Below are 22,605 nucleotides of genomic sequence, written 5' to 3'. Positions count from 1 at the left end.
GTATGGAAATGCTAATTATAGCTGGAGGGTTCAATGAATACAACCAGCTATTTCAGATATAAAAACATCTCTTTCTCCTGTCCCTGCTGGGAGAATAATTAGTGCTGGTGTCTCCTGTTTATGTAGCTTTTCTACAGAGAATATATTTCTACTCATATTTTCAGTATAGGTGGCAGTTTCTACAGGCAAAACAGATATTTCAAATATCCTAAAAGGTAAAGATGCTATTTGCAACCAATTAAAGGGATACTAAACCCAATTTTTTTCTTTCATGATTCAGATAGAGCATGCAATTTTAAGCAACTTTCTAATTTACTTCTAGTATCATTTTTTCTGTGTTTTCTTGCTATCTTTATTTAAAAAGCCGAAATGTAAAGATTAGGAGCCGGCCCATTTTTGGTTCAGAACTTGGGTTATGCTTCCTTATCGGTTTGCTAAATGTAGCCACCAATAAGCAAGTGCTATCCAGGGTGCTAAACCTAAAATGGGCCGTCTCCTAAGCTTTACATTCCTGCTTTTTAAATAAAGATAGCAAGAACAAAGAAAATTGATAATAAAAGTAAATTAGAAAGATGCTTAGTATTTCATGCTCTATCTGAATCGGGAAATAAAAAACTTGGGTTTAGTGTCCCTTTAAAGGGACAGTTTACTCCAAAATTGTCTCCCTTTGAATTTGTTCCCAATGATCCACTTTAGCTGTTGGAGTGTATTCAAGTGTTTACAAGTATTTCCATTACCCTTATATTGGCATTTCAAATAGTTTATTTAGCCTGTGCTATTCTCCACCCATCCCGAATGTTTTTGGCCTCAAGGCCAAGCTGTGTTAACACAGCCAGTAAAATAAATTACACTCCCAGTGGGTTATAAAAGAGATAATGTAATAAAATTTTAATTTTCCATTGTTCTCTCCAAGTATTGGTGATTGGATTATGGACAGATATAAGATAAAGAAGCAGGTATATGTACACAATGTGATAAAGTAATGAGATCTGATTATACCTACAAGCTCAACCCATTTTATTAGGTTGTGGTTTCAAAACACAAAATCAGCTAATTCATATACACAAATAAACCTTAAAAAAGCAAATCTCATACATTTTATACTCTGCAGCTCGTAAAAACACATTAAGGGAAAACTATTTTATAGTATACTGTCCCTTTAATATACACTTCAGCAGGTAAAATGAACCATTGGGAACACTTTATAGGGGAGACAATTTTAGAGTACGCCCTTTTAATGGAACATGGAGAGGAAGTACAGGTATTTTGTGGGATAAAACAGAGAATACCTGTTGTGCTTGAGACCTTATTAATGCAGAAATAAGCACAAACAGTAATAAAAGTGCAAAGTAAATAAAGAAGCAAAGCAAATGAAATGATTCTCTAACAACTAGACATTACTCACGTAGGACATAATGCTGGAGTTCTGTGGGGATCACATCACAAACATAGGGGAGAATGAAACATACATAAAAATGTTAATAACAAATAAATAATAAGTAATGAGCAAATAATAAAAACAAAATCAATGTAAGATGGGGAGTTCAACACAAAGGGATGTGGTTTGTGATGGAGGTGACAACAAAGGTGAATGGTGAGTGACGCACGGTGGAGTCAGATATCTGGATATCCATTGGCTACATCTAATTAACTGTACTTGATGGTCAAACGTGAATGAAACATAATACATAGAAACATAATGGTAGAAATGTACCTATGACGCAGCTATTTAAATAAAGTGTTTTGATCAACGTTTTATCTTGTGGAAATAACTCTATTTGAGGCACAATTAAACCTATTTTAAGTATCTCCATTATATAGACACTATTCGTATTTCCTTAACTCGCAAAAGTATATCTTATTGTAAGTCTAAGCTAAGCGATGTAAAAACATCTGTAGTTAGAGATATATACAAGCAAGCTTGTGCTCTGATTTATGCACAATGTAGCATGTTGCAAGGTCACTCATATTTCAATTAATTTAGATGGTCATTAAAATCAAAATGTTATTAACCATAAAATGTATAAATTATGAATAATTTAAAAACTTTGTAAGGTATTGTTATTATTTTCCCTGCCTTTCCTGTAATTTACCTCTAATGAGTTGAATAATTTCCAACGGGAAAAAAAAAAAGGATTGTAATGTCTCTTTAGATGGGGCACAATAATCACAATTTCCATAGATATTTTACAGCACAAAAAATAACTAATTTATATTGTAATATTGTTCTATTTTTATTAGTTAAACATTTTATTGGGAATTCAATTTCAATGTCCCTTTTTTAGACAAAACAATTAAAACTATTTTTTTCAGTTTCCTTGTAAGACTAAAAATACTGCAGAGAGGTAGATGAATGTTCTACATGTAAATAAGGGTCCTAGGTGAAGGGTGTTGCTTGTATACAACAGGACTCACAGACTTGATTACACATTGATTCTAACAAGTAGCAAATATTGGGGACCTCTTTGAAAACGTATAGCTTTCTGATTGGTTGATATTGCTTTTCATTTATTTAGTATTGTTATCTTCGTTACCTGAATTATCATAGCTGTGATTTGGTATGAAACTTCTACTACAAGATTAAAGGGACATTAAATAACTTCTATAAATAATTTTGTATTCAGAATACAAATTCACCTGAGAATAAAATCTAGCTGTATTTTTTTAAATGATATTAGTTGTTTAAATATTGAATAAATATGCGTAACGTTTTCATAAAGTACTTTAGTTGGTATAAAGTAATTGGCTCCACCATGTTGATACTTAGCTTTCCCCTTATCTAAGCTATTGTACTGAGGACAAAAAGGAATACAAGCATGCAAACAAAGGCTGGGCATGGAATATAGCCATGTTAAAGGGATATTAAACAGTATGTTTCGTTGTTATAATAAAAAGCAATAAGCAGAGAGTTATACTTAAAGGGATAGAAAGGTCAAAATTGAAATGTGCATGGGTGCATTTTAGTTTTGGATAGAAGCATTTTTGCAATATACTTCCATTAGCAAAAATGCTTTTAGTAAAAGTAATCACCGTTTTACAGTGTTATATGTACATACGCTGTGAGTGCACCAGTATTCATACACCACACCTTCTCAGAGAACTGGCTGTTTCAATACTGGTGTATGGACAGTAATAATTTAAGCATTTTTGTTAATGGAAATATATTGCAAAAATGTTTCTATTTAAAATTCAAATGCACCCATACACATATCAATTTTGACTTTTCCATCACTTTAACAAAAATCATTGCAAAGCGTATTATTCATCATTTTAAAATATTTTACTTTTCATTTCTTTTTTTTTTTTAACTTCATTTGTGCAGTGTCTATTACTTCCTGTCACGGCCCTACAAGAAATGGTCTCTATAGGAAGGCTTATATATCATAAAGGCATACATATTCTAGAGTAACCTGAGCTGGTTTACTTTTAAGAGAATTCTAGATTCAGTAAGTCTGTTTTGCTCATGCTCAAAAGAGTCAGAATGCAACCTAAGTTCAAAACATCTCTCTCCTTATCCCCAGAAGCTACAGAGAGTGCTCATTTTGCAAGAAAACAAGTTGTTTGCTGTTTTTTTGCACAATGTTTTTTTTATGTTTACTTTAATCTAACATATTTGTTTTTATTGAAGGAGATTTGTTTTATATCCCTTTAAGGTAACTATATTCCACTCACAGCCATTTGAATTATTATCAGTAAATCAGGGAAGTCTAGGTTTCAACATGGTAGTGTCCATTATTTTATAGCCAATCAGGGGAACTGGAAAGCTCACTGTTTTCAGAGTTAAATTACAGGAAAGGGAAGATAATAAATAATGAAAGTATATTGTAAAGAAATTTTTTTTACTATACATAACTAAGTATTTCAATTTACAATCTTGTAGTGCACAAAGTCCAATGTCTATCAGATATTCACTTTAAAGAGAGGGTATTGCATGCATCACTCTACACATGCAGGAGGCACACAGATACCACTTGCCTGGTGTCGGATGGATTTGAAAGTTTCCATCTGAGATTATTAAAGTGCACAAAATAATCAGCTCAGTTAGTAACCAGTGTCTATGAGATTGTCTGCAAACTGTTGACAATGTGTTTATAGTGAGGAGTTACAACCCGTGCGGAGAAGCACTACACATTGCATAAGGACATAACAAAAAAAGTATGTGGGATTCCATTAATTAATTAATTCCATGCGTGTGACTTGTGTTGTGACATGTACAGACTAGTAATAAAAATAAATTACTGCTTTTGGATTTTTTCATTACAAACAGTAGTTTACAATTCCAATAGTGGTAACGATTCCAGAGGATACTCGATTCTATGCAGGCTCCCAAACCTTTTATATAAAGATAACACATTTAGATGCAGTACACAACAGGATATTATCATCTGTGTGTGTCCTTATGTTGCTGTGTGTGAGAGATCTGCTGAATTTACTTTTGTATTACTGCAGAATAACTTTTTCCCCAACTACAGAGTGAAAACCTTTGGTACAAAACATACACTCACTAGCATCTTTACCCTAAAATAAAAAGAGAAGAGGGGATGGGGTTGTGCCTGGCTCAATAAAATAACAAACAGCCAAGTTTGTCTATAATTAAATCATAATAAGTAACAAATGGCAAATTCTGATATAACTAAGGTTGCCATATTGTCGCTTTAAGGGAGAAGACTTATGAAAAATACACATTAGGGGCTGTTTAAGGAAATGTTTGAATAATGCTCCATTACAAGAACCCTAAACCCCTTAATGCGGCAATATGGCAACCCTAGCTATAACATACCTTGCCATTTTTACTATATCACATTTTGTTTCTGACAAGAGGTCACAGTTTAAGGTTGGAAGAAAGGAGATTTAATCTCCTGCAATGGAAACATTTTTTTTCACTGTAAGAGCAATAAAATTGTGGAACTCATTACCAAAGGAGGTAGTGAATTCCAATACCCTAGATACATTTAAAAATAGTCTGGATACATTTCTGTACATAAACAAAATTCATGGATATGATTGCTAGTATTAAATGGGTCACCTTTTAGTGGGGTTATTTAAGCTTAACTGGAGCTTTTTGTAAGTATTTTAGTACTTAGATTTGTATAGGTTGAACTCGATGGACTTCGGTCTTTTTTCAACCTTATCTACTTTGTTACTATGTTAAATAATTCTACACTGCTGTCCATACAGGCGGTAAGTAAAACTACTGAGACAAAACAAAAATATGTAGCACTGTTGGCAACATCGCTCTTGGTCATTATGTAAGTGGCAGAACTGGGACACAGAGCTGCATTGGAAGTTGGTACATCGGAGGGTATGAAGCAGGGTAATCACAGGGCCCTGTTTTTTACAGTTAAAATAATAATATTTGATTCAATATGAAATATGTTACATAAATATTATCTGGCTTTATGAATATGCTTGTATAAGTGTGTGCAAAAGCGAGTGTTTTGGTGTAGCGTGAGTAGCTATATGTATGTAGTATGTGGTTGTGTAAATGTGTGCAACTATATATGGGTGTGTAACTATAAGTAACTATATGTATAAGGGTGCACATTTTTGTAAGTGTACACGTTTAAACACAAATTTGTGTAAATAACCTGAAGGTGTGTAAATGTAACGATTAGGAGTAACTGTGTTTGGAAATATAATGCAGTTTGACTGCTGGTGTAACATTATTAACATTACATATTCTATTACAATACTGACATATATTCTATTAGAAGTAGTTTCTATTGCTGCATGTATGATAACTCTATTGCACAAGACCCACTGGCAATTCATATGTAACCTCTTCCTGTACACTCCGGCCTGTATTCCATTGTCCTGTTTTTTATTTAATTTAAATAGACACTAAAAGGGCCATAATACCTAAATGTTTAAACACTTGAAAGTGATGCAGCATAGCTGCAAAAAGCTGACTAGAAAATATCACCTGAACATCTCTATGTAAAAAAGAAAGATATTTTACCTCAAAAGTTTCTCAGTAGCCACATCCCATTGTAAAGAACTTCTAAGCAACAAATCAGTATGTCTGTCCCGGGACAGCGGAAGGAGTGAGCTTATGTGCACTCTCATCTTATTTCCCTATTCAGCTTTACAATGAAATCTCATGAGAGTTAAGTCAAATCTCATGAGATCACAGTAAAAGACTTCATGACCCCAGCACTGTTGATGCTGATTGGCTGCTGCTCATTTCTTCATTTATTTATTTTTCACCTGCAGTTGAGCAGCAGAAGTATAACTTTTTACACAGAACTTACTCTGCTGAGCTGAGGAGATTGTGAGGTAACATATCTTCCTTTTTTACACAGAAATGCTCAGGTGATATTTTCCTGTCAGCTTTTTACAGTTATAATGCATCAGTTTCAAGTGATTTAGCAAATGAGTAGTATGTCCCTTTAATTGGAACTAAATGGTTTAAATATGTAACTTTCCAGTGATAAAAGAATCCCTGTTACTAAATAAAATATACTAGCCTTTAGGTTAGTATCTGAGGAGATGGCATGTTTTTAGTTGGCCTATGATTAAAATAAATAATATATAAGAAGTCACTGAACAACTCTCACTCATGCTGACAGGGCAGAGCAATAATCACATACAGCAATGTGGGCCCCAGAATCTAGCTCTTTATGTATAATTGAGTCACTTTTTTATGCCAATAAGACATTTTTAAAAAGATTTGCATCTCAAATAAACAGCAACTCTCTCCTGCTACACACGTGAGAATTCTACAATTAGTTCGGCTTCTGCGAATGCCAAAGAGCACATTACTATTCCTTACAATTAACCCAAAGCTACACTTTTATACTTATTTTAGATATCAAGTAGTGTATTCAAACAGGATATGCTTTTGTAGCCCTAAACTTTGCAGGACCCTTATTAAAACAAAATATTTTTTGGGGGTACATGCTATCTACTGACGGTAAAACTATAAAGTCCATGTATGTAGTGCCCATTAATAGAACTTTTTAGGAGATGCCAGCATCGCTAGACAAACTTGTTTTGAGGAGAATCGTGACTTACCGGAGCAGTGTGTTCTTTCCGACCCTTATGTGAGGAGGCTACATGAGCGAGATACTGGATGACTTTCTTTGTGTTTTCAGTTTTCCCTGCCCCTGATTCTCCACTATAAGAAATAGCACAAACAATATTTTGTTTTACACTGAATACATCAATACTAATGTGCTAATATGGAGGTATACAAAGAAGGTTGACTCAAAAATCATCTATAAAATGTGCAACTTTTTTGCTCTTCAGAGCAGGGCTTGCTTCCTCAGATGTCTGTATACACTGTCAGGTGTAATATTGCCTGTACCACTATATAAGTGTAATATATTATATCCACATAAGATCATAGACATAGCACAAATTTGGTGGTGTCTTTACAAATAAATAATATGCTATAAAAAAGCACAACAGGGTTCTATGCATTTTTAAAAAAATGAAATGTTCTTTAGTTCCTTTATCTTCATGCAATTTGAATTAATAAAAGCTGAGGGCAGAGTTTCTTTTAAATATACAAATATAAATATAGACAATATCACCCGATAGAACGTTTCAAAAACATATTGTAAAAAATATGTTTTTGTAATCTCCCCTTAACAGTTTGAAGCTAGACATGTGCTAGGACTGGGGTTTCGTTCTGTCATAGATGCCATTATGTGTATTACTCACGTGCAAAGGATGGACTGGTCTTCCCGATCTGCAGATACAAGAAAAAAAGAAATAATAACTAAAACCAGCAAACTCAAAAAAATACCCTGACTGAATGAAAGTGATATTTAGCAAACAAGCTTGTAATATTATGAAATTATGTGTAATAAAAAGTTGTTACTTCCAGAAATACATTTATTTAATCAAATGGTGAGAGTCCACAAGTTATCATGTGTGGGAATATTCCCCTCCTGACCACTAGGAGGAGGCAAAAGACACCCCAACATACTAGAGCTTTAAATCCTTCCCATTTCCCATACTCCTCGTCATTTTCTTTTGCTTCCTTGATGAGTGAGGTTTTACTTACAGGGTTTTTGATATCCTGACTCAAGCTAGGAAACCTGTTACCAGACGTATTTATAATATTAAAGTTGGAAAAACATTTTTTTGCGTGGTGTTCTCGCAAAGGTTACTGTTGGAATTAATTTAGATATCCTAGAGTTTTTGAGTTCCTGCAAGAAGGTCTAGATAAAAGTTTATCAGCCAGTTCACAGAAGGGTCATATTTAGGCTCTGTTTTGTTTTATACGAAAATTGCTAAAATTCCTGACTTGCAGGCCTTTGTTCACGCCCAGATCAGAATTAAACCAGTTATTCATCTAGCTCCTCCTCCTTGGAATCTGAATCTGGTTTTGAGGGTTCTTAAAACTCCCATTTTCAAGCCGATGTATGGTTTAGACCAGACATCCTCAAACTTGGCCCTCCAGAGGTTTTGGAACTACATTTCCCATGATGCTCAGCCAGCATATCAGCTGGCTGAGCATCATGGGAAATGTAGTTCCAAAACCTCTGGAGAGCCAAGTTTGAGGATGTCTGGTTTAGACCTTCAGCTTTTATCCTAGAAGGTTCTTTTTTCTTCTAACCATTTTTTCAGCTAGAAGGGTTTCTGAGCTTTCAGCTTTGTCTTGCAAAACTCCTTTTCTGATTTTTTATCAGGATAGGTATGTTCTTTACTCTAGCTTTTCTTTTCTTCCTAAGGTGGTATCTACAAATACGATCAATTAGGAAATTGTGGCACTGGTTCCTACTTTTTGCCCAGTTCCTAAGAATTCTATGGAGTGTCTTCTCCACAACTTGGACGTTGTAAGAATGCTCAAATATTATCTGGAAGCCACAAAAGATTTCAGACTTTCATCTTCTCTTTTTGTTCATTTTTCTTCGACTGGCAAAGGTCAATAAGCTACGGCTGATACTTTAGCAGGTTGGCTGCTTTTTTCTTCTAACCATTTTTTCAGCTAGAAGGGTTTCTGAGCTTTCAGCTTTGTCTTGCAAAACTCCTTTTCTGATTTTTTATCAGGATAGGTCTGTTCTTTACTCTAGCTTTTCTTTTCTTCCTAAGGTGGTAGCTACAAATACGATCAATTAGGAAATAGTGGCACTGGTTCCTACTTTTTGCCCAGTTCCTAAGAATTCTATGGAGTGTCTTCTCCACAACTTGGACGTTGTAAGAATGCTCAAATATTATGTGGAAGCCACAAAAGATTTCAGACTTTCATCTTCTCTTTTTGTTCATTTTTCTTCGACTGGCAAAGGTCAATAAGCTACGGCTGATACTTTAGCAGGTTGGCTTAAATCTTTAATTCTCAAGGATTATTTGGTTGAGGGGAAGACTCCCCCTAAACACATTACTGCTCACTCCACTACAGGAGTTGCTACTTCTTAGGCCTTTCATAATGAGGCTTCTATTGACCAGATTTGTACTACTTAGTCTACTTTATACACTTTTTCTAAGTTTTATCACTTTAATGTGTATGCTTCTTCTGAGGCTGCTTTTAGCAGAAAAGTTCTGTGGACTGTAGTGCCTGAATAATAACGTACTACCTTCACTGTTTGTCCCTCCCCCCCCACACACTATTCACAGAGATCTCAAGGCCTCCATAGCTTGGGTATCGATTCCCACACAAGAGGACTTGTGGACTCTTACTATCTGATGAAAGAAAGAGTGTCCACTAGCTCAACCCTTTCTTTATGTTCAGATGGCAGCAGTACTTGTTTTGCACTTCTTTGATCCCCTTTATCTTTGCTGCTTTTCACATCTACTTGGTTATATGTATGACTGAGGATCATGGGAAGTGGGAGTGATTTAAAGCTCTTGTGTGTTGGATTGTCTTTTACCCCCACCTAGTAGTCAGGAGGGAAATATTTCTACACGTGATGACACCATCATGAAATAAATTAATTTATCAGGTAAGCATACATTTAGTTTTTTCATTGTATATTTCCTTGACATTGTTTACTCCCAGTGGTGGTAGTTATGGAGACAGTCTTACCTTGAAGCATACTGCGGTATGCAGTCTCAGATATAGCATATATGTGCGGTGGCATTTCATGACGCTTCTTTCCTCTGTACATTTCCACTATTTGTTCTGTATATATGGGTAGATTTTTGTATGGGTTAATCACCACGCAGAAGAGACCAGAATATGTCTATATAAGAAAATTGAGAAGAAAAGAAAAAGAGTTTGTATAAGGTTTAAAAACTTTACTGTGAATATCCACCAGCTTAAAAGTCATTTCCGAAAAGAAGAACAAGATAAATACATACTAATCCCTAAGATGATTCTTTTAAGACAGTATATTTTACTTGAATGGGCAATTAGGTGTATTATGGATGAGGCAAAATAAAACTAATCCTCAGCTGAACAAATATTAACCGTAGCATTTGTAAGGCTGTAATGTCTTTTTTTCACCATAATCAAACATTTTGCATTCCCTTGTTCATGTAGAAAAACATAGAATATCTAACAACACAATGAGGCACTACATTTATTATGAGAATTTGCAAGAAGCCTTAACCAAATAGAAAAATCAACAGGAAATATAAAATTATTATGAATCCGGGATACTTCTTTAGCGTCACTAAACTATTATCGTAAAATCGAGTGATTAATAATCCCACGCAGTTTTTGGGCTATAAAAAGCAATAATGGACAATAGAAAGCACCATAATGCTATTTAAAAACAGAAGTATGTGTTTAAACCCTGCAAAAGGGTTAAACACAAAGTTAAAGCTATCTCTTGACCCGTGGTGAACTTCCGCTCCGTATCTGAACACATAATGTGATTGGCTACTATGCACATGTGCTGCCTCTGATTAGTTCAGAGACCGTCCTAAGGTCAGGGACTAGTAGTGCATCTCTGCAGCTGACTTTATCAACAGTATGTGCTTAACGCCTTCCAACGGTTTAAATTAATAGTTTTGTTCAAGCAACAGTGCAATATTATGCTCTTACTTTTTAGCTTTTCATATTTGTCTAGTTTTATTATCCCCAATACATATTATTATTATATTTGTTATCAGTTATTTGTAAAGAACCAACAGATTCCGCAGCGCTACTACAAATGTGCTCACACCAAGATCAACACATTGAGTCCTTTATATTAATACATATGCACTTTTAGTTTGAGTTGTATACCATAAATAAAGATCAGATTAACTACCTAATGGTACAATTAACCGCAAATCTTACGTGCACACCAAAATAGGACAAGTATTTTAATGTATATTGCTAACAGTTAAGATTTTAGCCCCTTCCAAAGTAATATAAATATATCAAAGCAACTATGGTAGAAGTCACTACATGTTTTCACAGATTCAGTATATAAGAGGAGAAAAAAGAAACTTCCTTTGAAAACAAACCAGGCTTTTCATGTATGTTTTTTGTTTGCATAGGGACTTAATGTTGCTACTTATGAACAAGTCCAAACTTCATTTGGGTTCCATATCTAAGTGGTGAGGTGAGTTTCTGGCCCACATCCAAGCAGAATGTAGTGATACATGGGTGGCAGGCAAACAAAGGAACATTAAACGCATCTCCACATTTATTTTCTCAGTGAGGAAAATAATATAAAGCCCTGCAGCGGTTCTACCCATACAAAGGAGCATTTGTCAGAATGTGTCTGGGTGTCAAAAAAGATTTTGTGGCATAAATCAGAACCGTAGGCACAGTCTGGAAGTAGTCTGGGGTAGTCAAGATTCTGCCATTTTTCTAAGAAGCCTTAATCTATCCTGTGGGAATACTCCGTGCTAAAAGTTAAAATAACAGGAAAAGTAAAGCATAGAATATACTAAACTGTACAAAGTGAAATAATAGCTCAGAGAATAAAAATAAAAAAACACAGAAATCTATTTCCCGCCACTGTAGTCTAAGTGACCACACCTACCATTTATTACCCTACAATTACTGGCACCAATACCCTGTTGTTATTTGGAAGATAAGTATAGTGCACAGGAGAAAGTCACTATATATTACATACTTTACACTATATATAGTACAAATGTACTTTTGATTACACAAAAGCAACAGTTGCTCTTTATATTAGCCTTAGGGAATATATCACACAGGGCTATAAAAATACCATGACCTTGCAAAATCTGTGTTTGCATTTGGAAATAAATGTTAAAGGGATATTCCGGTCAAAATTTAAATGCCCATAGATGAATCACAATTTTGAATAGAAATATATTTGCAATATATATTTATCGGCAACAATGCTTCTAGTAAATAGTGATAACATTTTTCTCGGCACGTGCATGTGAAGCAGAGCTAGGTATTGTCAGTTCACAAGCAATTGAAGTATTGCAGTACTGGGGCTTGTATCATGTCCGCAATTAACAAATGTATTCATTATGCTCTCCGAGCAGGTGCTGTGTTTAAAATGGTGGTGCACAGTGCATACTTAAAGGGGCATTCCAGACAAATTGGAATCCACATGAATGCATTTCAGTTTTGCAATATACATGCATTAGCAAATTTGCTTCTAGCAAACGTTATAGCTATTTCAAGTGTATTTAAGGGGTAGATTTATCATAGCAATTCGCCTGTAATTGCGGGCAAATTAAATACGCACCAATCGCCATATTTATGAAAGCAATCTGCGCCTATAATTACGCAAATCTGAAAAAAACTTCTTTGCACTCCGCTTGCAATTGCCTAGGCGCACGGGCGCACTCCCGAGTGCACCAATATACATTAGCAATGGGCGTGATTTCACAGCCCGACCTGCAAATACGCCCAGTTTTTTATTTATCATTGCTTTGCGCCGATAGGGAACTGAAATTTCCCCTTAAATTGCGTGTTCTATATTTGGCCATTATCAGACATGCTTTTACATCTTGTGATGCAGTACTTTCTTCTTTTAACTCATTTTTCAAAGGCTCGGGGCCAAGAAGAGACTGTTATTGCCAGAAATTTGTGCTTCCACAGGCGCATATGGGTACCAAGAGTTTTATATATATATATATATATTGTGATCTTAAATTACCAACATATGGCAAAAACAGCACGGGAACATTATATAATATAAATATGCGCAAAATAGATACCTAAAAACGCTTTTTTCATAATCAAGACATGGCGGCGTAAATATTTATAGGGATGTACTGTGATAAATAGGGAGTAAGTGCTTTTTTTCCGACAGGCAAAATTTATCATTATTACGCCCCAGCTCGCCTTTTACTAAATGCGCAAAATTACATCTATTTTTTTTTTATAAATTCAGGCGCATATGTGCGCTTCTCCGGAGGCGAGCTGGGGCGCAGTTACAAGCAAAGCACATACAAAGTTCGCCTAGCCTTTGATAAATCTACCCCTAAGTATGCACCAGCATTTTGAACACAGCACTTGCTCAGAGAGCTTAGGGTGCTTGTACCACCCAGTAAAGACTCAGTGTGTTAGTTGTTGACATGATACAAGCCCCACTAATGCTCTGAGCAACTGCAGTATTTAAAATAATGTGCTCTGAGAATATTTAGTTATGTGTCACATGCACGTGCAGAGAAAAATGCTAACACTAAAACAGTGATAACTTTTTCTAGAAGCATTTTTAGTACATGTATATTGCAAATATGTTTCTATTCAGAGATGTAATTCAACTATGTGCATTTATATTTTTACTGGAATGTCCCTTTAAATACACTTAAAAAAAAACTATAGCTTTTATTAGACGCATTTTTGCTAATAAATGTATATTTTAAAAAATGTTTCTATTCAAAAGTGAAATATATCCATGTGGATTTTAATTTTGGATGCAATGTCCCTCCACTCGTAACCTGGCCCTTAATAGGCACAATACCCGGCTGATTTTACTGACTACTGGGCTAAAATTAAAGGCAACATTAAAATAAATTAGCTACTTTCACAATTTTTTCAATGCTTGTTGCAAACATTGCAACAAACTATCTTAAATTATGCAAATATTGTGTACTTTGTATAGCTTACATAATAACATTCCAGCCAAAATTAGAATCCACATGGAAGCATTTCATTTTAATAGAAGCATACATGTACTGTATTCGCAAAAATGCTTCTTATAAAAGCTATAGCTGTTACAAAAGTGTATTTAAGTATGCACCGTGCGCCAGCATTTTAATCACAGCACTTGCTCAGAAAGCCTAAAGTCTTTATACTATATGATAATGACTCAATTTGTTAATTGCTGACATGATACAAGCCCCACTGGCACTCTGAGCAGCTGCAGTATTTAAATATGCACCGTGCACCAGCAATTTAAACCCAGCACTTGCTCAGAGAGCCTAAAGTCCTTATACTATATGGTAATGACTCAATGTGTTAATTGATGACATGATACAAGCCCCACTGGCGTTCTCAGCATCTGTCCCTTTAAGTGGAAGATAATATGATTATAAAAAGTATTACACTGCCCCCACCGGCTACTTCATAATGCCACCCAGCTGGCAACATTTTTTGTCCAGAACACTTCTAGACAGCTTTGAATATAGGAAATTATGAGCTGGACAAACCATTAGCTATTTGTTTAAATATGTTCCAATGTGTAAATAGTTAGTTTATATGTTTTAAATAAACTTAAAGGGATAGGGATGTCAAAATTAAATTTGCATGATTCAGATACAGCGTGTTATATAGAATTTACTTCTATTTTCAAATGTGCTTCGTTCTCTTGGTATCCTACACTAGTGGGAGCTAGCTGCTGATTGGTGCCTGCACACATTTATATCTTGTGATTGGCTAACTACATGTGTTCATCTTGCTGACAGCAGTGCCATGCTGTTCCTTTAGGAAAGGATAACAAGATAATGATGCAAATTTGATAATAGAAGTAAATTGGACAGTTGTATAAAAATGAATGTTCTATCCAAACCATGAAAGAAAAATGTTGGTGTTTCCTGACCCTTTAATTACCTGTTGCCCCCTGTGACTTTAAATACATAGTACACATGAATGTTTAATAATAATTAATAATGATAAATATTTATTTTCTGTACTATTTCATAGCTTTATATGTAAGGAACAGGATATGGGTTGATATTCGAAGAAGGTAAACTGCCAGTCATCAAGGAAAATAATGTCATCTGTCCTATGCTGTGTTCAACAAAATTTAAAGGGCCACTAAACCCAAAATCTTTCTTTCATGATTCAGATAGAGAATAGAAATTTAAACAACATTACAATTTACTTCTATTATTTATTTTGCTTCATTTTTTAGATATCCTTAGTTGAAGAAAAAGCAATGCACATGCTGAGCCAATCACATGAGGCTTCTATGTGCAGCAACCAATCAGCAGCTACTGAGCATATCTAGATATGCTTTTCAACAAAGAATATCAAGAGAATAAAACAAATTAGATAATATAAGTAAATTAGAAAGATGTTTAAAATTGCATTCTCTTTCTAAATCATGAAAGAAAAAATGTGGGTGTCATGTCCCTTTAAGTCAGTTACACGCAACACCCATCAAATTGTTTATTCCTGGCTTCTAGCCACGGGTTTGGCAATAGATCAAAGCTGTAACAGCACAATTATTAGGCGCTATTAACATATAGCGCTCATCACCTGAATATATAATGGTGATTCCTTTTTGTTTTTTGTTTGTTTGAAGCAAGATACAATAAAAGCCAGTAAGTGATTAAAGCCATGGTAATTTGCTAAGGAGGAATGACAGAAAGTCAGCTACAAGCCACCCTTAGAAACCTTTAATGTCCCCAAACAAATGAGTATATCAACCTAATTGGAAAGTCATTTTCTATATTTGTTTCAGAAACCAAGAATAACTATACTCAGTGCTCTCCCCATTGCCTTTCAGGGCTAGATTACAAGTGATGTGCTAGTTAGCACTTCAGGTCAAGCGTAAGCTTCGCTATAAGTAATCATTTTGCAGGCACGGGTTAGCACGTTGAAAGTAAAAGTTTTACGCTCACTTGAGGACTTTGGATATAGTGACCGTGCTAACATATTCTCCCCGTAGTCTTCAATGGAGAGTGCAGGAAAAAAAAATCTAACACTTATTGCTTGCACGCTAAGCCGACAGGAGTTATTAATATTTCACGTTCCAACGCTCTTCAAAAAGGTTTTATTTTTTATTTTTATATATATGTGTGTGTGCGCTAAGCAGACACCAAGTTAGACCTAACATTGTGAAACCCAAAGCGCATTACACATATTTTACATTCCTATGTTCTTCATATAGAAAAAAAAAACATAATTTATGTAAGAACTTACCTGATAAATTAATTTCTGTCATAATGGCAAGAGTCCATAAGTTAGTGATGTATCGGATATACATTGCTACCAGGAGGGGGCAAAGTTTCCCAAACCTCAAAATGCCTATAAATACACCTCCCACCACACTCACACCTTAGTTTAACGTATAGCCAAGAAGTGAGGTGTAACAAAAGAGTAAAAAAAGCATACAAAAAAGAGGAAATGGAAAATAATATTGTGCTTTTATACAAAAAAATATAACCACCAAAAAACAGGGTGGGCCTCATGGACTCTTGACATTATGAAAGAAATGAATTTATCAGGTAAGTTCTTACATAAATTATGTTTTCTTTCATGTAAATGGCAAGAGTCCATGAGATAGTGACATATGGGATAAAACACCCAAGATGTGGAAGTCCACAGAAGAGTCACTAGAGAGGGAGGGATAAAATAAAAACAGCTATTTCCGCTGAGAAATTAAATACAAAAAATATATTCTTCTTATAAACAGAAGAATCTAACTGAGGCAGCTGCCTGAAGAACTTTTCTACCAAATACTGCATCAGAAGAAGCAAATACATCGAAATGGTAACATTTTGTAAATGTATGCAAAGAAGACCAAGTTGCTGCTTTGCAAATCTGATCAACTGAAGCTTAATTCTTGAAAGCCCAAGAAGTGGCAACTGATCTAGTAGAATGAGCCGTAATTCTCTGAGGTGGAGACTGTCCCGCCTCCAAATAAGCCTTGTGAATCAAAAGCTTTAACCAAGATGCCAAAGAAATAGCAGAGGCTTTCTGACCTTTCCTAGAACCAGAAAAGACAATAAATAGACTAGAAGTCTTCCTGAAATCCTTAGTAGCCTCAACATAGTATTTCAAAGCCCTTACCACATCCAAAGAGTGTAACGTTTTTTTTCAAGAGAATTCTTAGGATTCGGACACAAGGAAGGAACAACAATATCCCTACTAATGTTGTTAGAATTCACAACCTTAGGAAGAAATTTAAACAAAGTCCGCAAAACAGCTTTATCCTGATGGAAAAAAAGGAGACTCACAAAAGAGAGCAGACAATTTAGAAACTCTTTTAGCAGAAGAGATAGCCAAAAGGAACAATACTTTCCAAGAAAGTAGTTTGATATCCAAAGAATGCAAAGGCTCAAAAGGGGGAGCCTGCAAATCCAAATTAAGACTCCATGGGGGAGAAACAGACTTAATAACAGGCTTGATACAGACCAAAACCTGAACAAAACAGTGAATATCAGGAAGTTTAGCAATCTTTCTATGAAATAAAACAGAAAGTGCAGAGATTTGTCCCTTCAAAGTACTTGCAGACAAACCTTTATCCAAACTGTCCTGAAGAAACTATAAAATTCTAGGAATTCTAAAAGAATGCCAAGAGAATTTATGAGAACACCATGACATATAGGTTTTCCAAACCCGATAATAAATCTTCCTTGAAACAGACTTACGAGCCTGCAACATAGTATTAATCACTGAGCCAGAGAAACCTCTATAACTAAGCACTAAACGTTCAATTTTCATACCTTCAAATTTAGCGATTTGAGATCCTGATGGAAAAACGGCCCTTGAGACAGAAGGTCTGGCTTTAAAGGTTGGCAACTGGACATCCGGACAAGATCTGCATACCAAAACCTGTGAGGCCATGCTGGTGCTATAAGAAACACATGTGATTGTTCCATTATGATCTTAGAGATCACCCTTGGAAGAAGAACTAGAGGCGGAAAAATATAAGCAAGTTGGTAAGGCCAAGGAACTGCCAACGCATCCACCATCTCCGCCTGAGGATCCCTGGACCTGGAAAGGTATCTGGGAAGTTTCCGGTTTAGTTGAGAAGCCATCAGATCTATTTCTGGAAGACCCCACATCTGTACAATCTGAAAAAACACATCTTGATGGAGAGACCACTGCCCGGATGTAAAGTCTGACGGCTGAGATAATCCACTTCCATGATAATTCTTTCATTGCTAAAGGACTGAGAGTCCCTCCCTGATGATTGACATATGCCACAGTTGTGATATTGTCTGTCTGAAAGCGAATGAACGCCAAGCCTGAAGAGCTCTAAAAATAGCACAGTTCTAAAACTGTGACCCCCAGACAGCTCCCCAACCTGAAAGACTTGCATCTGTCGAGACTACAGTCCAGGAAGGACGAACAAAAGAGGCCCCTTGCACAATACTATGATAGTCTAACCACCAAATCAGAGAGAGTTGAAAGCTGGGATTTAAGAATATCAATTGTGATATCCAAGTATAATCCCTGCACCTTTGAGTCAACATGCAAAGCAGCAGAGGTCTCATATGAAAACGAGCAAAGGGGATTGCGTCCGATGCTGCAGTCATGAGACCTAAAATTTCCATGCACATAGCCACTGAAGAGACATCTATCTGGAAACCTAAAAAGGCGACCTTTGTCTGAGGATCAAGAAACTCTTTGGTAAATTAATCCTCCAACCATGCTTTTGAAGAAACAACACTAGTTGATTTGTGTGAGATTCTGCTAAATGAAAAGATTGAGCCAGTACCAAGATATCGTCCAAATAAGGAAACACCACAATACCCTGCTCTCTGATTATAGATAGAAGGGCACTGAGAACTTTTGAAAAGATTCTTGGAGCTGTCACTAGGCCAAATTGAAGAGCGACAAATTGGTAATTCTTGTCTAGAAAAGAGAATCTCAGAAACCGATAGTGATCTGGATGAATCGGAATGTGAAGATAAGCGTCCTGTAAGTCTATTGTGGAAATGTAATGACCTTACTGAAGAAAAGGTAGAATAGTCGTTATAATCACCATCTTGAAAGTTGGGACGCTTACAAAACTATTCAAAAACTTCAGATCTAGAACTGGTCTGAATGAATTTTCTTTCTTTGTGACAATGAATAGATTTGAATAAAAACCCAGACCCTGTTCCTGAAGCGGAACTGGTATAATTACCCCTGAAAGCTCTTGATCTGATACACACTTCAGAAAAGCCTATGCTTTCACAGGATTTGTTGGAGCGTGAGAAAGAATCTTCTCACAGGAGGTCTTACTCTTAAACCTATTCAATACCATTGAGAGACAATGCTCTGAAACCACAGATTTTGAGCAGAATCTGCCCAAATGTCTTGAAATAATTTCACAATCTGCCCCCCAGCAGCTAAACTGGATTGAGGGCCGCGCCTTCATGTAGACTTGGGAGCTGGCTTTGGTTTCTTAAAAGGCTTGGATTTATTCCAACTTGAAGACGGCTTCCAATTGGAACCAGAGTGTTTAGAGGAAGGAATGGTTTTCTGTTTTCTATTCTGATGAAAGGAACTAAAACAATTAGAAACTTTAGATTTACCCTTAGATATTTTATCTCGAGGCAAAAAAACTCCCCCCCCAGTGATAGTGAAAAATAATAGAATCCAATGAGAACCAAATAAATTATTACCCTGGAAAGATAGAGATACTAATCTAGATTTAGATACCATGTCAGCATTCCAAGATTTAAGCCATAAGGCTCTTCTAGCTAAAATAGATAGAAAATACATAGATTTAACATCAATCTTGATGATATAAAAATAGCATCACAGATAAAATGATAGCATGTTGAAGCAAACAAATAATGCTAGACAAATCAGGATCTGCTTTCTGATGTGCTAGGCTATCCAACCAAAAAGTTGATGCAGCTGCAACATCAGCCATAGAAATGGCAGGCCTGAGATTATAGCCAAAATGCAAATACATTTTCCTTAGATAAGATTCAATCTTCCTATTTAAATGATCTTTAACAGAAGTACTATCTTCCATAGGAATAGTAGTACATTTGGCAAGAGTAGAAATAGCCCCATCAACCTTAGGGACTTTTCCCCAAAACTCCAATTTAGCCACTGGTAAAGGATATAGCTTCTTGAACCTAGGAGGAGGATTAAAAGAAGCACCAGGCTTAGACCATTCCTTAGCAATCACATCAGAAACAGCATCTGGAACAGGAAAAACCTCAGGAGTAATCACAGGAGGTTTAAAAATAGAATTTAAAAGCTTACTGGATTTGTTATCAAGAGGACTCCTCAATATCCAAAGTAACCAATACATCTTTCAATAAAGAACGAATATATTCAATCTTAAAAAGATAAGATTTGTCAATTTCAATGTCATAAATATGATCTTCTGAACCAGAGAGATCCTCTTCAGAGGAGGATATTTCAGTATGTTGTCGGTCATTACAAATTTCATCAGACTTATGAGAAGTTTTAAGAAGGTGGAATAGCAGACATAGGCTTCTGTATTGTATCAGCAATATAATTTTATATTTTATATCAACAGGGATATCATGTACATTAGATGTTGAGGGAAAAACAGGCGCTGTACTAGTACTAATAGAAACATTATCGGCATGCACAAGCTTATCATGACAACTGTTACACAATATAGCCGGAGATATAATCTCAGCTTGCTTACAACAGATACAGTTATCTTAGGTAGAACTGTGTTCAGGCAGCATGGTTCCTACAGTAGCTTCTGAGGCAGGGTCAGACTGAGACATCTTTGCAAAAATGTAAAAGAAAAAAATAACATTTAAATAAATATCCAATTTCCTCATATAGCAGTTTCAGGAATGGGAAAAAACGCATATGCTAAATAGGCAGAAAAGCAAACATAAATGAAGTGGGGTAAAATAACTAAAATATTTGGCGCAAAGTATGACGCACAACGCAAATAGTAATGACATTTTTTGTCGCCTACCAAAATCCGGAAATTATTCAGCTTGCGTCGTAACAAGCGCGACTACACGCCAAACAACCTAACATCAACAAAGACGCAGGAAATGATGAAAATTGCGCCACTGTAGACGAAAAATTTCACGCCATAAATGACGCAATAAACAATAGTATTATTGCGCGCTCGATAATCTTAATGTAAAACATATATCTATACCTATATATCTATAGGAATAGATATACAGATATAGGTATATAGTTATACACACACACACACACACATATATATATATATATATATATATATATTTATATTTATTTATTTAAAATAAATCTAACATTTTGCTTTATGTGAAGAACATTAGAATGTAAAATATTTACAGTAACTACACAGTAAAACACATTAAATATTATTATGGAATTAGTATTGCATGCAAATGAGTGCACTTGCAATATTCTTATGTCACACATGTGCCAACGTTGGCTCACCACTTCTAGCCCTTAGTGGATGAATCACCTGGCATATTTTACTGACCACCAGGCTACAATTGAAGCCAATATTACGCTAAAAAGAGCCCCGCGTTGGGCGCCGGAACCAGCAAGGACGCTATCACCTAACCTGCTTTGCTGAAGCCACTCTGTTTGCCATCCAAATGAAGCGTGGTTAAAGAAAATATAGTGAGATGGGATGCGGTCCATTTCCACAGTGAAGATTTCTCCGGTGACGAGTCTCACGGTAATATTTACCACACCAGCGGCTGCTGAAAAGGTAATACCACACCTGTTTGTTTGCTTCTGCTTACATTGGAAAGAGCAATAACGGTCCTTTTGGAGTGTTGTATCTGATGATTGCAATATCACATTGGCTATAAGCAATAACCTACGGGGATCTTATATGCTGGGTTTTCAGCAATATTCCGTGAGTGAAGGTTCAATAGAGAGTGTGAAGTTGGATTAGCGGTATACCTCGCCAAGCACCACTTCTGTAACAATCTAACGCAATTAAGATGATGTGAGATTCACTATACAGTGTGGCAAACAGCTTATACTTTTTGAGTTCTTTTGAAGTTTTCAGTTTGTCCTCAAGAAATATGGACTGATACATAACTTTCTGCTATCCCGGGGTGAGACCGGTTGCTGCATATACATTTCTATAAATCATATGGACTGCTGCCAAGTCTATTTAGTTTGCAGAGGAGAACCGGGTACCTTATATGGGGAAACATAGAGAGAAGAGTGTTGCTTGACACAACATCGCAGCTTTATTATTTATTTTGGATACAAATTATTTGATTTTTGCTTCTTCTCTTGTCTGGACTTTACAGAGTTGCTTGACATAACATCGCAACTTTATAATCTATCTTGGATACAAATAATTTGATTCCTGCTTCTTTCTTCTTGACTTTACAGAGGACTTTTTTTACACTGATGGTCAAATATTCCAGACTATATATATATTTTTTTGTCTACTTAGTGATTTAGGTGATACTGTCCTTTCTCACTCCCTGGGGACGCCTAGGGGTGGGAAACATATTTTTCTATCTGATTTTTCTTTTTCATATGATTGTTTTTTCTTTTTTGCATATAGGTTATTCATTCTGTGTGTGGTGCGGATGTGTTTGGTGGATGGGGTTTGTGTGGATGTGAGCAGGCGAGTCTTTTTATCTCTCCTAAGACTGTATGAAGATACATTGCCTTGAAAACATTACAGTAATAAATGTATTTGTTTTCAAAGT

At 35.7% G+C, this 22,605-nt stretch overlaps 1 protein-coding gene across 2 annotated transcripts in view; it reads right to left on the bottom strand.

Annotated features, from left to right (window-relative positions):
• Positions 1–22,605, bottom strand: part of LOC128638583 (myosin-10) — a 516,403-nt gene that overhangs the window by 78,424 nt on the left and 415,374 nt on the right. For both annotated transcript variants that reach the window (XM_053690629.1, XM_053690628.1), the window contains exons 3-6: positions 9,974–10,130; positions 7,666–7,693; positions 7,015–7,117; positions 1,406–1,426 (exon numbers count right to left, since the gene is read on the bottom strand). In XM_053690629.1, the coding sequence (XP_053546604.1) occupies positions 1,406–1,426; positions 7,015–7,117; positions 7,666–7,693; positions 9,974–10,130 (309 nt within the window). The remainder of the gene's footprint in view (positions 1–1,405; positions 1,427–7,014; positions 7,118–7,665; positions 7,694–9,973; positions 10,131–22,605) is intronic.

Source organism: Bombina bombina, chromosome 8, assembly GCF_027579735.1.
Source record: "Bombina bombina isolate aBomBom1 chromosome 8, aBomBom1.pri, whole genome shotgun sequence".
NCBI lineage: Eukaryota > Metazoa > Chordata > Amphibia > Anura > Bombinatoridae > Bombina > Bombina bombina.
This window is presented reverse-complemented; position numbering and strand designations above follow the sequence as displayed.